This window comes from Diaporthe citri (assembly GCF_014595645.1).
Source record: "Diaporthe citri strain NFHF-8-4 chromosome Unknown scaffold_13, whole genome shotgun sequence".
Classification (NCBI taxonomy): Eukaryota; Fungi; Ascomycota; class Sordariomycetes; order Diaporthales; family Diaporthaceae; genus Diaporthe; species Diaporthe citri.
In genome coordinates, this window is record NW_025064858.1 from 714,171 (window position 1) to 728,110 (window position 13,940).

A 13,940-nucleotide genomic window follows, 5' to 3' on the forward strand; every position below is an offset into this window, starting at 1 on the left:
TCCAGGCGCACGTATCCAACGATTTTGGCTTTGCCGACCTCGGACGGTGAGAACTCCAACGTGGCAGATCATGTCTTGCTTGTGTCATTGCAGGCCTTCCTAAATCGTAGCCAGTCTAGGGCAGGGAACACTGAATACTGTGGCCATTACCCCCCTTTAACGAGGAGGCCGAGACGATGCCAAATACACCGCCAGCTAAGAATCTCAACGTGTTATAATTGCACTCTGATTTTTACGGAACGTTGAAGGGCGGCAACGTATCTTCTTTCGCTCATCTATTCCCGCCAGAACTCGGCCACGCGAAGACTGATGGGAAGAAGCCAGAGAGGCTCATCAAAATAGCCGCTCTAGGAAGGAAAGTTGAGTGCTTGAGCATCCGGCGGCAATTTTCTCCGGCACAAGACGAATCTCCACCCCTCTACCCGGTCACACCTCAGGCCCAGACCCCTTCCAACCCAGCCCTGTGAACCCTTTCTTTGACTAGGTGGCAGTTGTCATCCGCTGTCCCCTGCACGACTACACCACCAGCCAAGACCATCTCAAGGCAGCGCAACACCACATCCCTTGAGCTTCGTATGGTGTCGTGACAATATGGGACTCGCCAAAGGGATCGTGGGCTTCCCTCGCCTGCTTCTGGCAGGGAATCCCACCAAGGTCGACATCCTCATGCTTTTGGGAGGCATGATCTGTGCCATAGCATCTGGTGTTCCATTTCCCTTGATCGGAGTGGTATTCGGTGAGCTTCTCAACGACTTCAACGACGTCACATGCGACGAAGCCAGCGACGCATCGACCTCCGAGTCCGACGCCGCCTACCAGAGCAGCATCAACAGCAAGATCCTGCTGATCTTCTACCTGGCCATCGCCCAGTTCGTCCTCATCTACGGCCACCTGCTATGCTGGAGCCTTACCGGAGCCCGGCTCGCCCAGAGGCTGCGGGAGAGGTACCTGCAGAACCTCCTCCGCCAGGAGCCGTCCTACTTCGACAAGCTGCCCACGGGCGAGGTGGCCTCCCGCCTGAGCAGCGACATCTCCACCATCCGCTCGGGCACGTCTGAGAAGGTCGGGATATGCCTCGCCAGCTTCTCCTTCTTCGTCACCGCCTACATCGTGGCCTTCATCAAGAACTGGGAGCTCGCCGCCATGCTGCTCTCGCTCATCCCGGCGTACTTCATCATGTCCTTTGTCGGGAGCTACTACATCGAGAAGTACTCCGGCCTCATGTCCGACTACGCCGCCACCGCCTCGTCCATCGCGTCCGAGGCGCTGTCGAACACCGTCGTGGTGCAGGCGTTTGGGGCGAACAAGCGGCTCGAGGCAAAGTTCTCTGGCGCCCTCAAGTCTTCGGAGCGTGAGGGCCTGAAGAAGGCGACTGCGGTGGGGATTCAGTCCGGAGTTCTGTACTTTGTGGCATATTCGGCCAATGGTCTTGCTTTCTGGCAAGGGGCTCAGCGTATTGCGGACTCTGTGGGCAGCGGCACAGGAGGAACTACGGTTGGCGCTACGTTCACGGTGATTTTCATTCTGGTCGAAGGTGGGCCATTTATGTTTCTTTGCTTCTTTTTCTGACGGCTCTGGGCTTTCACTAACACGTATTTAGCTACACTGCTTCTCAGTCAAGTGGCACCGTTCATTCACCTGTTCACGGCTGCAGTCGCCTCTTATGAGAAATTGCGCGAGGACATTGATCGTGAGCCCTCATTTGACGGAACAACAGATTCGGGCACTCGCCTCGAACAGTCCGAGGGTAGCTTCGAGCTCCGCGATGTCTCCTTCGCGTATCCCTCCAGGCCAGAGGTCACTGTGCTGGACCATGTCAGCATCCGTATCCCGGCAAAGAAACACACGGCGATCATCGGTCTCTCCGGGAGCGGGAAATCGACAATCGCCGGGTTAGCAATGAGGCTGTACGACCCTGACGAGGGACAAGTCCTGTTCGACGACCATGACCTCCACGATATCAACACCCGTGACCTCAGAAGCTTCGTCAGTCTGGTACAGCAAGAGCCGAACCTACTTGACCGGACCATCCTCGAGAACATCGCACACGGTCTCATCAACTCCAGCAACCCGAAGCACGCACATCTCAAGGCGACGCTTATGAGTTCCGATCTTTCCGACGTCGCAACTGAGGCGAGGGATGGCCAGGACCTCATGGCTGCCGCTGAGAAACGGGGCGCAGAAGTCGTCGAGATTTTCAACCTGGTCAGGCATGCCGCTACTCTAGCAGACGCGAGCTCTTTCATCGAGGGTCTACAGTATGGCTATGCCACGCTCGTGGGCTCGATGGGACGTCTGGTCAGCGGCGGCCAGAAGCAGCGAGTTGCGGTGGCGAGAGCACTTGTCAAGGAGCCCGCTATTCTCATTTTGGATGAGGCTACTGCAGCACTGGACTCGAGAAGTGAGCAGCGGATCATGAAGGCCATCGACAACATCGCCAGCGGCAGGACGGTCCTCACGATTGCGCATCGCCTGTCGACCATTACTAACGCGGATAACATCATTGTTATGCACAAGGGGCATGTAGTGGAGGAAGGAAACCATTCTGCGCTGATGGCCAAGAAAGGAACGTACGCCGAACTGGTCGGTATGCAGACCTTGGGCACGGCGTCCACGAAGAATGGCACGACCGGGAGTGATGCACCCGCAGGCAAAGATGATCACATTTCCCTAACCGAGACTCTGATCGAGAACGACGGCCCAGCCGGTAACGACAACGAGAGCACCAAGGAGAAACCAGCCCCTGACTCCCCCAGCGAAGGAGAAGAGGACGAGCCAGAGACACCATCCAAATCCCTCTGGGCCCTATGCAAGGGCTACGCGCCAGCCCTGCGGCCGCACCTGCTCGTCCTCCTCGTCGCGCTCCTCGGGTCCATCGTCGTGGGCGGCGCCTTCTCGGGCGAGGCCGTCATCTTCGGCAACACGGTCGGCAGCCTGAACATCTGCAAGAGCGCGTCCAGCATCCGGGACGCGGGCGACTTCTTCGGGCTCATGTTCTTCGTGCTCGCCATCATCGAGTTCTTCGCCAACGTCATGAGCTGGTCCGGCTTCGGCTGGGTCTCGGAGCACATCGTCTACAGGGTGCGCGTGCTGTCGTTCCGCTCGCTCTTCGAGCAGGACATGCAGTGGCACCAGTCCAACGGCCGCACGCCGGCGCTGCTTCTCTCGTATATCACACGGGATGGTAATGCGCTGGCTGGGTTGAGCGGCTCCGTCCTGGGAACCATGATCTCGATCACTGTCAACCTCGTTGCTGCTATTATTCTGACGCACATAATTGCCTGGAAGATCGCTTTGGTGTGTCTGTCTCTGGTACCGCTTCTCCTTGGTGCTGGCATGATGGAACTCCACGTCCTCGGCCAGTTCGAGGAGAAACACGAGACAGCCTACACCAAGTCTGTCGACATCGGCACCGAGGCAATCACGAACATCAAAACAGTTGCCTCTCTGTCACTGGAAGAGGAAATCCTCAGCGACTACCGACGTTCCCTCAAGGGCCCCCGCCAGGAAACCCTCAAGGTCACCCTGCAGGCCAGTCTCTGCCAGGCCATCACATACTTCCTCGGCAACTGCGTCAACGCGCTGGCCTACTGGTGGGGCGCCAAGCAGATCATCGCGGGCAACTACACCCAGACGCAGTTCCTGATCGTGGTCTTCTCCCTGCTCGTCAGCGCCCTGCTCTTCAGCCAGATATTCGCGCTGGCGCCGGAGCTGTCCAGTGCGCGCAACGCGGCGGCGAGGATCCTGGGGCTCATCGAGATCGGCTCGGAGGGCATTAAAGGCCGGATCAAGGATGCTGCCCAGGAAGCGGGACCCGCGGGTGAGAAAGACGTCGAGGCGGGCGGCGAGAAGCTCGCCTCGTCGCCTACGCGTTCCCACCAGGCCGCGAGCGTGCAGTTCCGCGACGTCCACTTCGCCTACCCCGCCCGGCCCGACTTCAAGGTCCTGAGCGGTCTGACAATGGACATCCGCCCCGGCCAGTTCTGCGCGCTCGTCGGCCCCAGCGGCGCGGGCAAGTCGACCATCATCCAACTCGTAGAACGCCTCTACACGCCCTCCTCAGGCGCGATCCTCGTCAACGGCACAGACGTGACAAAAGCCCGCGACGTGTCCTTCAGGGAGGACATCGCCCTCGTGCCGCAGGAGAGCGTCCTCTTCGAGGGCAGCATCAAGTTCAACATCGGGCTGGGCGCGCGGCCCGGCCGGGAGGCGAGCCAGGCGGACATCGAGGAGGCGTGCAGGCTCGCCAACATCCACGACGTGATCGCCGCGCTGCCGGAGGGCTACGACACCCTCTGCGGGCCCAACGGGGGCCAGTTCTCGGGCGGGCAGCGGCAGCGGCTGTCGATCGCGCGGGCGCTCGTGCGCAAGCCGAGCCTGCTCATCCTCGACGAGCCGACGAGCGCGCTGGATGCTGAGTCGGAGAGGTTGTTGCAGGAGGGGCTGGAGAGGGCCGCGCGGGGGGTTACTGTTGTTGCTATTGCGCATCGGCTGCACACCATCCGCAAGGCGAACCGGATTTTCTTGATTGAGGCTGGGCGGTGTGTTGATGCCGGGTCTCATGAGGAGTTGCTGGAGAGGTCGGCGAGTTACCGGGCTAATGTGATGCACCAGACCGTGGCTGAGTAGACTGGGTGGGTGCCATTGTATATATGGGAGGCACATCTGGTTTTAATACTCTCTTCTTTTACAATCTGGCTGCTATAGGCAAGACAGCGTAACTCGATGATCCAGATGTTTACCAACGTACATTGCATGATCAAATATTTCGTGCACAATTTTACATGAAGACTGCATTATCATGGAGATTCATTTTGTCATTCATTGTCAATGCTGTCTAATGTTGTTTCTAGACCTTCAAAGATGTGTCCAAGTAGCTAAGCACCCTACGACAGAGCCACTGCCTCGGCTCGGCCTGGTCGTCATTGCTCAAGGCGTGCGAAGCATTAGGTATCACACCACTGTGCTCTCTGTCCCAGACGTGGCACTCCCCATTACGGTCCGCGATATCGCCCCATTTACCAAGCAGCTTCTCCTTATCAACATGATCCGGCACAGACTGGTCCGCCCCGGAGTGCAGCACCATGAGCTTGTGCCTCAACAGCCCGCCCTTGTGGACGGCGCCGAACGTCCTGCCCAGCTGCTCCTCGCCGAGGTCAGAGCTGAACAGGTCGTCCTCGCCGGGCGAGCCCGGGCTGTCCGGGCTGACGAGGCTGAGGAACCGCCTGCAGCTGATCGGGGTGTTGGGCGGGTAGATCCTGTCCGTCAGCGCGAGGGGCAGCATGGCGCCGTCCAGCTCGCGCTTGCGCGCGGCCTCCTTGGCGATCTCCTCCATGGCGTGGTATGCCTCGCGGCAGGTCTCGGGCGACCTGTCGCCGATGCCGTGCTCCAGCACCCAGTGGATGGCCTCGCGGTCCGACACGGGCGCCTGCATGATGGCGCCGTCGAGCCGGGGCCGCTCGACGTGCTCGACGTAGGGGTCGAACGAGGGGGCGGCCCCCGTGTGGGGGTTGGGGCGGCACAGGTAGTGCAGCACGCACTGGCTGCCCGTGGAGTGGCCCATCAGGACGACCTTGGCCTCCTTGTCGCCGGCGCCGTACTTGGCCGCCTTGTACTCCTTGATGTAGCGCACGCACTGCGCGATCTCGTTGGTGTCGCGGTCAAGGTGGCCCACGCCCCAGGCCTGGCCGGCCGAGGTGAGGTTGATGGTGAAGAAGGACCATTCTGTGGGCGCGAGGGCGCGGACGAGGTCGGCTGTGTATGAGGTTGAGGCCAGGCCGTCGCCTAGGCCGCCGACGAAGAGGAGGCTGTGTGGTTGGCGGGCGGATGCAGTGGATGTGTATTCGAATGTCACGAGGGTCTCTGTCTACATAACAGCGGGTTTGTTAGCGGTCGGGGCTGGCTTGAGTTCATGCATCGCTTGCTCTGACTGAGCTCCAGAAGCATAGGATATGGACATGAAGAGAGCACTGACGTAGTGATGCAGGATGCCAGGCAGACCACCCTTGGGCCAGAACTTGGAGTACTTGGACATGGTACGACTCGGAACCGCTGGGGTGTTCTCCTCGTTCAGTCAGGTTCCGCGGGACTGGTCTCAACGAAAGTTCGATGAGTGTGAAGTGAGAACATGCGCATGCAGGTGGCAAGTCGGCCGAGGTCTTCGGACTGACTGGGCCAACTCACACCCACATCACACCGAATCGCAACCCACTCACTGCTGCAGCCACTTCAAGCCCGCCGCTATCGGGCAGACTGGGACACCCTCGTGATTGCCCATACCGGTTGCATACCGGGCTGACTCGCAGTGGTGCTGGTGTTGTGTGGACCAGTTTACACATACGCGCTCACGTCGGCTCGTATATCCGAAGAGGACATGCAGGGACGCCAGCCGATCCACTTGGTGCCCACGTACCGCGGCCCACACCTTGAGGCATGGAAGATTTCGTGCTTTTCTCTGGCCTAACTGGGTCCTCGGAAATTGACCTGGGGATGCGATCAAGCGCTCATGGCCACGCTCTGGCACAGGCGAGTGCGAGAAAGGAAGAGTCTAGCCTGTCCGGTTTAAACAGTCCACGCTACTTTGGAAGATTTTTTCTTGTCCGATCAATCTAATCTAATCAGATCGTATCCCTGCCAGCAGATGCACGTCGTAACCAGCACTGTCCAGCACTGTGCTGCCTCAATAGATGCATAACCCACCAAGACCATGCCTAAGCTTTTCTTGGCTCCACCCTTGTTCAACACCCTTGCACAATGGTTTTGTCATGTCACGGACCGATGAGGCACACGACACGAGCTCCATCATCATCAATGCAGACCACGCCGGCAACCCAGCATGGACCGAGACATCCAGGCTATCCATCTGAGAGCCATCCCGCGGACATGGATTTATTTCGGTCTGCAGCCGCGGCTGGCATGGGTGGGGTGCGTTCGTACCGAAGACGGCAGCACCTACTCCAGTCCAATGCAGTTCGTCCAGTCCCCATCTGGAAGGCCAGTTCCTGGGCTGCAAGGCGTGCATGGTATCGATATGAGATAGAAGCCGTACGGGATCGTCTCTCTGGTGTTTATCTGCGCATTTGACAGCCGCGGGCGCCATCAAGCTCGTGCACTCGTTGCTCCTGAAGCCAAGACAATCCACAACTTTTCTTACAATGGGCTCAGTTTCCGTCGATGAGCAGGGCCCCACGCTGGCCGATGGCCACCCCTTCAAACACTTCACCATCGACGGCCTCTTCTCGCCAAGTGAGACCTGTCTGCCTACAGCCCTGAGAGCCGATGTCCTGCTCACATCGTGGCTGCTTGTGCTCATCCGGACGAGAGAGGAACGCCAGGCCTCGTTTGAATGGGCATACGACGGATGGGAAGATTGCGAAGTACATCAGAGAGTGACAAGACGACTGTCTACTGACGAGGTACTACCTGGGCTGAATCTGGACAGCTCCCTGGCAGACGCCACCCAGATAGCCCTTCGCCATCATGCGTCAAGCGTGAAAGACCTATGCACGGCAACATCTTGCCCCAAATATCTCCTTCTAAGCACCAGTTCGCTTTCCAAATCATCAGATGATGCACAAGATGAGGTGAGCCATATGTCTACCTGAAGGTTCCGTGTTTCTGGTCGCTAATCATGACATGAAAAGGGCGCAATCAACCTCGAGGTACACCTTGATGATGGCCGCCTCGCAATACGGCCAGTATGGTACAGCGAGAAGGTGCTGCCATACACAGTTGCGCTGCATGTGGACATTCTGGTCGACATCATCGAGATTTGCCTGTCAAATCCTGGCGCATCCATCCAGAGCTGCATGGCACCAACAAGGCACGATCTGGACTCGATCTGGAGGTGGTGCCATGATCTCCCTCCCAACCATGACTTCTGCATGCAGGACATGGTTGCGGGACAGGCGAAACGACATCCAGAGAAAGTGGCCATCGACGCTTGGGATGGAACTTTGACGTACGGCCAAATCGAGCTGTACTCCAACTCTTTGGCAGGCTTGCTCAGGGAGTCGGGAGTCGACACATGACTTCGTCCCTCTGTGCTTTGAGAAGTCCAGGTGGACAATCGTCGCCGTCTTGGCGGTGATGAAATCCGGAGCAACCATCGCGATGATGGACCCGTCGCTCCCGCTCGGGCGTCTGCAGAACATGGCAGTCCAAGTAAGCGCGAAGACGATCGTCTCGTCACGCCTGCAACACGAGCTAGGCACAAGGATCCTACCCGAGGGGCCACGATTCGTCGTGGACGAGCAAGCCTTCGCGCACCTGTCAGATTCCCAAACCCTACCCACGCTCCCACCCGTGCCGCCAAGCGCCCTGATGTACATCATCTTCACCTCAGGCAGCACAGGCACGCCCCAAGGGCGTCAAGATATCCCACGCGACCTACACGAGCAGCGCCATCCCCCGCGCGGCGGCGGTCGGCTACTCGGGGGACTCGCGGGTGCTCGACTTTGCCTCGTACGCCTTCGACGTCAGCATCGACAGCATGCTCCTGACGCTCGGCAACGGCGGCACGCTGTGCATCCCGTCCGACGAGGACCGGCTCAACGACATCAACGGCGTCATGCGGCGGATGCGCATCAACTACGCGGGCATCACCCCTTCCGTCGCGCGCATCCTGGACGAGGACGTCATCACCTCGCTGAGCGCTCTCGGCCTGGGCGGGGAGGCGTCCGCGCCGAGGGATGTCAACATGTGGGGGCGGGAGACGAGGATCGTTATTGGGTATGGTCCTTGTGAGTGTACCATCGGCTGCACGGTTAACAGCAGCGCCGCGACGGGGAGGGATTATATCTCGATCGGCCCGGGCAACGGGGCGTCGATTTGGATTGTCGACCCCAATGACCACGAGGCTTTGGTGCCGGTTGGTGCGGTTGGAGAGTTGCTCGTCGAAGGCCCGATCGTTGGACAGGGCTATCTCAACGATGACGAGAAGACTGCGGCTGCTTTTATCCACGATCCTTTCTGGCTGGTTGCCGGCCACAAGGGTTTTCCTGGTCGTCGCGGCCGTCTGTACAAGACTGGCGACCTTGGCATGTATGACCCGGATGGGTCTGGAGGCATTCTGTTCGCCGGGCGCAAAGACACCCAAGTCAAGTTGCGTGGTCAGCGAGTCGAGCTTGGCGAGATTGAGAGCCAGCTGAAGGCCGCTCTGCCTTCGGATGCCAACGTGATCGCCGAGGTTATTGTTCCTCAGGCATCCGGAGGGCAGCCTACTTTGGTGGCGTTCGTCTCGCAACTCGCCAAGGTCAACGGGGTTGAAGAGTTAGAAGCTGCCCAACTATCTCCAGACCTCACCAAAGCATTAAAAAGCATCAACACGACCTTAGCAAAGGTCTTGCCACGATACATGGTGCCGAACGCCTACATCCCAGTCAGCTACATCCCAACTTTGATCTCGGGCAAGATAGACCGCAAGCGTCTCAGGCAATTCGGTGTCACCGTCGACTTGCAGAAACTGGACCAGGGCCCGGCGGCGAAGGCTACTCGGGAGTCCAGAGAGTTGACTGATCTTGAGCAGCGATTGCGGCACGCCTGGAGTTTGGTCTTGAAGGTTGATGAAGATTCCATCCACCATCAGGACAACTTCTTTGCACTCGGTGGTGAATCTCTCGCCGCGATGAGACTTGTGTCTGTGTGCAGGGAACGAGGCCTCGACCTGTCCGTTACGAGTACCTTCGCAAATCCCACACTTGAAGAAATGGCGGAGACAGTCAAGATATACGACGTGGACATTCACACCGAGACACTGCCATTCTCTCTCATCACCCAGCCCGTTGAGAGCGCATGTTTGGAAGCGTCGCAAGCCTGCGGGACAGAACCATCGGCGGTGGAAGACATTTACCCCTGCACACCTACCCAGGAGTCGTTGATCACCTTCTCGCTCAAGTCAACGGAGCCTTATGTCGCGCAGAGGATCGCGTGTGTGCCGTCTCACCTGAGCATCGATTCCTTCAAGCAGGCCTGGGAAGCGGTCTTTGCAGCAAACCCCATCCTGCGCACACGTGTGGCCCAGCTGCAGGATCCCGGCCTGCAACAGGTCGTGCTGAAGCAAGGCATAGACTGGAGGCATTCGACCAGTCTGGCTCGTTACCTCGAAGATGACCGGAACGAGAGGATGGACCTGGGCCAGAGCTTAGCCCGGTATGCCATCGTCGACGACGCCAGTGATGGCAAGCGGTACATGGTCTGGACCGTCCATCATGTGCAATACGACGGCTGGTCAGAGCCCTTGATCCTCGACATGGTCACCAAGGCCCTGCAGAACGGCAGCATCGACATCCAGCCCAAGGCGCTGATGAAGGACGTTGTCAAGTGGGTACACGACACAGACCATACCGCCATGCAGGACTTCTGGCGCAACGAGCTGCACGGCGCCGTCGGGCCCCAGTTCCCAAGCACGCCGTCGCGGGACTTCCTCCCCACCCCGAACGGCACAGCCGAGCGCCTGGTGCGCCTCGACACGACCGAGGGCCTCCCCTTCACCACAGCCACCCTGATCCGCGGCGCCTGGGCCCTCGTGGCCTCCCAGTACACGGGCAGCGACGACGTCGTCTTCGGCGAGACCCTCACGGGCCGCGACATCTCGCTGCGGGGCGTCGAGGACGTCCTGGGCCCGCTCAACGCGACGGTCCCCGTGCGCGTCCGCGTCGACCGGGCCGCCTCGGCCGCGTCGTACCTGCGGGACGTGCAGCAGGCCGTGTCGGCGCGCACCCCCTTCCAGCACATGGGCATGCAGTACATCCGGCGGGTGAGCCGCGACGCGCAGCACGCGTGCGAGGCGCCGACGGGGATTGTCGTGCAGCCCGAGCCGGAGCTGGTCGGCGGCGAGCTCGGGTTCGGGCTCGGGGACCCCGTGCGCGAGGCGCTGCGCTTCAACCCGTACCCTCTCATGCTTGCCTTTGGGCTGCGAAAGGGGGGTTTCAGGGTCTGTGCTAGCTTTGACAAAAGCTTGATTGATGTCGCGCAGATGGAGAGGGTTCTTGCGCAGGTTGAGGCTGCCTGTGTGAGGTTGACGGAGGACCTTGACAGGAAGGTCGGGCAGGTGTCGTGTATGCCTAAGGAGGAGCTGGACCAGATCTGGCGCTGGAACCAGACGGCGCCGCTGGCCCCTGAGGAGTCGACGGGAAGACTCCGAGCTCATGGAAGCATCAAGCCCGGCTCAGATTATCCTCGAGCAGCAGTCCCTTGGGTCTGCGACCCGCGCAGCCCATCTCAGCTCTCGCCCATTGGTTGTCAAGGAGAGCTATGGCTGGAAAGTGCCATGCTTGCAGATGAAGCTGTCGAGTCTCCCGTCTGGCTTGTGGCTGGAAACTCTGGATTCGTCGGCCGCGCGGGCAAGGTCCAACCAACCGGTGATATTGTCCAGCTACGGCACGACGGAAGCCTCGTATTCGTTGGTCGGAAAGATGATATCATGCCGGTGTCGGGACATGCAGTCAATGTCGCGGATCTTGAAGCACACTGTCATAGGCTCCTGCCAGCGTCAGCCCGTGCCGCTGTAGCGGTGTTCGAAACAGTGGCGAACGGTAATGAGCAGGCACAGGATCAAGAGCTCATCATCCTCGTCGAGCAACAGCCATCTGTGGAAGGCAGCGTCGAGCTGATGTTCATGAGGCATGATATCAGTTGCGACGAGGCAGATCCTGACAGCTTCAGGGCAACAGTCAATTCAGAAATCCCCGTCAGCCTTGCAGTTGCACTCAAGAAGCTCGACAAGTTCATCAGGGACGATCTACCATCTAGCCTCAAGCCCTCGGCCTACGTCGTGGTTGACAGACTCCCCCTCAAGGAAGGCCATGTGGACCGCAGCACACTGAAACAGTTTGCTTCCAAGATCCCACCACACGTTCTAGGCCAGCTTCGCGACGGGTACAAGAAGGTCTGGGAGAGCGGCCTGGGTGAAGCAAACCTGTCGGTTTCGGAAGACATCCTGCGGTCTGCATGGGCAAGGCTGCTGGGCATGCGCCCGGAGCAGATCGATGTCGACGACAACTTCTTCCGCCTTGGAGGCGACTCGGTGCTGGCGATGAAGCTGGTATCGGGCCTCCGTGCGCAGGGCCACGGTCTCTCCGTGGCTGACGTCTTCCAACACATGCGCCTCGGTGGCGCGGCGAGGGTCTTGAAGGTGAACTTGGCATCGACGGGCAAGATACAGCCATACAAGCCATTCTCCACTCTGGGCCTTCCGGACGTGGGCCGGTTCCTGGCAGATGTTGTGCGCCCGAAACTTGCTGTGCCCGAGTGGTCGATCAAGGATGCTGCACCAGTGACAGACTCACAAGCCCTCGATATCAGGGACACGGTAAATGCACCGCGGACTTCTGTGCAATATACCATGCTGCATTTCACCAATGGCATTGATCAAGAGAGGCTCTTCCGAGCCTGCAAGGATCTGGTCAAGACCCATGACATCCTGCGAACCGTGTTTATCGAGCACGAGTCGGCCTTCTTCCAGATCGTGCTGCACGAGCTTGATACTCCCCTGGTCACGCGGCGCGCCGATGAGGATATTGACGAACTCGTCAACAAGGTTTGCGCAGTGGACATCGAATCCGACTTCATTCTCGGATCTTCCTTCTTCAAGATGTTCCATGTCGAAGGCAAAGATGGCCGCCACTGCCTCGTCATTGGGCTATCACACTCTCTGTACGATGGATTGTCTCTCCCACGCCTGCTCGAAGATTTGGAAACCCTGTACAGCAGCGGCAAGGTCGCCGACTTCGAACCTTTCCCCTCCTACATCGCCCGAACCACAGACCAGGGCCTGCAAACCAAAGCGCTCGGCTACTGGCGCGACCTCCTGCGGGACTCGTCGCTCTCCGTCCTGGAAGGCCAGTCAACCCAGCCCGGCGACAGGGGCATCTTCAAAGAGGACCTCGCCGTCGAGGGCTTCCAGCCCCCGGCGGAGATCACCACGGCGAACCTCCTCACGGCGGCGTGGGCGCTCCTCCTGGCGCGCCGCCTGGGCAGGGCCGACGTGACGTTCGGCGGCGTGACATCCGGCCGCGGCGTCGACATGGCGGGCGTCGAGAACGTCGTCGGGCCCTGCTACCAGCTCACGCCCATCAGGGTGCCGTTCGGCCCGTCGTGGACGGCCGTCGACCTCCTGCGCTTCGTGCAGCGGCAGAGCGGCGAGTCGGCTGCGCACGACTTTGTCGGGTTTGAGAGTATTTCGAGGGAGTGCACGCAGTGGGCGTCGGAGTCGGACGGGCAGGGGGTGTTCTTCGACTCCATCGTGCACCACCAGGACTGGGATGACGCCGACAGCATGCCCTTCGCTGGCGAGACCGCGAGGCTGGAGATTCTGAATCCGCATGGGGACTCGCCTCGGCCCCTGAAGGCTGTGTCGTTCGTCAAGGATGGGCAGCTGCGTGTTGGTGTTGTTGGCAGTGAGCGGGATGAGGTGTTCGTGGGCTCGATCCTTGCTGAGCTCGTCGCCGCCGTGAAGGGGCTCGCGAGCTCTCGTGGTGGCCAGCTTCTACTTGATCCCATCGCCACCTAGCGCTGAGTTGACGAGTGGTCAGTGGCCAGGTGGCTCGGGGTGGCTCTCCTTCTTTTTGTCCTGCGTTGACTAGATGTATTTCTCTAAGTGGGCGTCCACGTGAGCAGACTTTGGGCTACGTGGCACGTAACAACTGATTTTGCTTGGTTACTTCTTTCCACTATTATAGGGTTCATGGCTGTATGAATTTACTCTCCGTTCCGAGCAAACGAGTGCTATGATCCAAGTAACTGGCAAGGCGTGCCATGAACGCCTTCTCTGCATGGTTTGAACAATTCTAAGTGCCCCTCAGGCTGTCCACCACATAGTTGGACGGGGTCATCCATGACCATATGATGTTTGTGGCTTCCCCGCTGTTATTGTATAATGATTCGGAGCGAGTTTGGACAATGAACCGAAAACGGAATCAAGAATCCGTGGCGTCTTTGTT

The 13,940-nt window shown here is 59.4% G+C and overlaps 4 protein-coding genes across 4 annotated transcripts; 3 read left to right on the forward strand and 1 right to left on the reverse strand.

Moving 5' to 3' along the window:
- Nucleotides 1-591: 591 nt before the first annotated feature.
- Nucleotides 592-4,629, forward strand: INS49_004932 (uncharacterized protein; the record flags this gene model as incomplete). Its single annotated transcript, XM_043165719.1, has 2 exons — nucleotides 592-1,534; nucleotides 1,601-4,629. 2 exons carry the CDS (start codon nucleotides 592-594, stop codon nucleotides 4,627-4,629), a joined length of 3,972 nt encoding a protein of 1,323 aa, XP_043017848.1.
- Nucleotides 4,630-4,849: 220 nt separating this feature from the next.
- On the reverse strand, nucleotides 4,850-6,034 carry INS49_004933 (uncharacterized protein; the record flags this gene model as incomplete). Its single annotated transcript, XM_043165720.1, has 2 exons — nucleotides 4,850-5,866; nucleotides 5,975-6,034. 2 exons carry the CDS (start codon nucleotides 6,032-6,034, stop codon nucleotides 4,850-4,852), a joined length of 1,077 nt encoding a protein of 358 aa, XP_043017849.1.
- A 1,120-nt stretch (nucleotides 6,035-7,154) lies between these two features.
- Nucleotides 7,155-8,030, forward strand: INS49_004934 (uncharacterized protein; the record flags this gene model as incomplete). Its single annotated transcript, XM_043165721.1, has 2 exons — nucleotides 7,155-7,376; nucleotides 7,644-8,030. 2 exons carry the CDS (start codon nucleotides 7,155-7,157, stop codon nucleotides 8,028-8,030), a joined length of 609 nt encoding a protein of 202 aa, XP_043017850.1.
- An 85-nt stretch (nucleotides 8,031-8,115) lies between these two features.
- On the forward strand, nucleotides 8,116-13,510 carry INS49_004935 (uncharacterized protein; the record flags this gene model as incomplete). Its single annotated transcript, XM_043165722.1, has 3 exons — nucleotides 8,116-8,163; nucleotides 8,345-8,730; nucleotides 8,773-13,510. The coding sequence occupies 3 exons, from the start codon at nucleotides 8,116-8,118 to the stop codon at nucleotides 13,508-13,510; spliced, it is 5,172 nt and encodes a 1,723-aa protein (XP_043017851.1).
- Nucleotides 13,511-13,940: the final 430 nt, after the last annotated feature.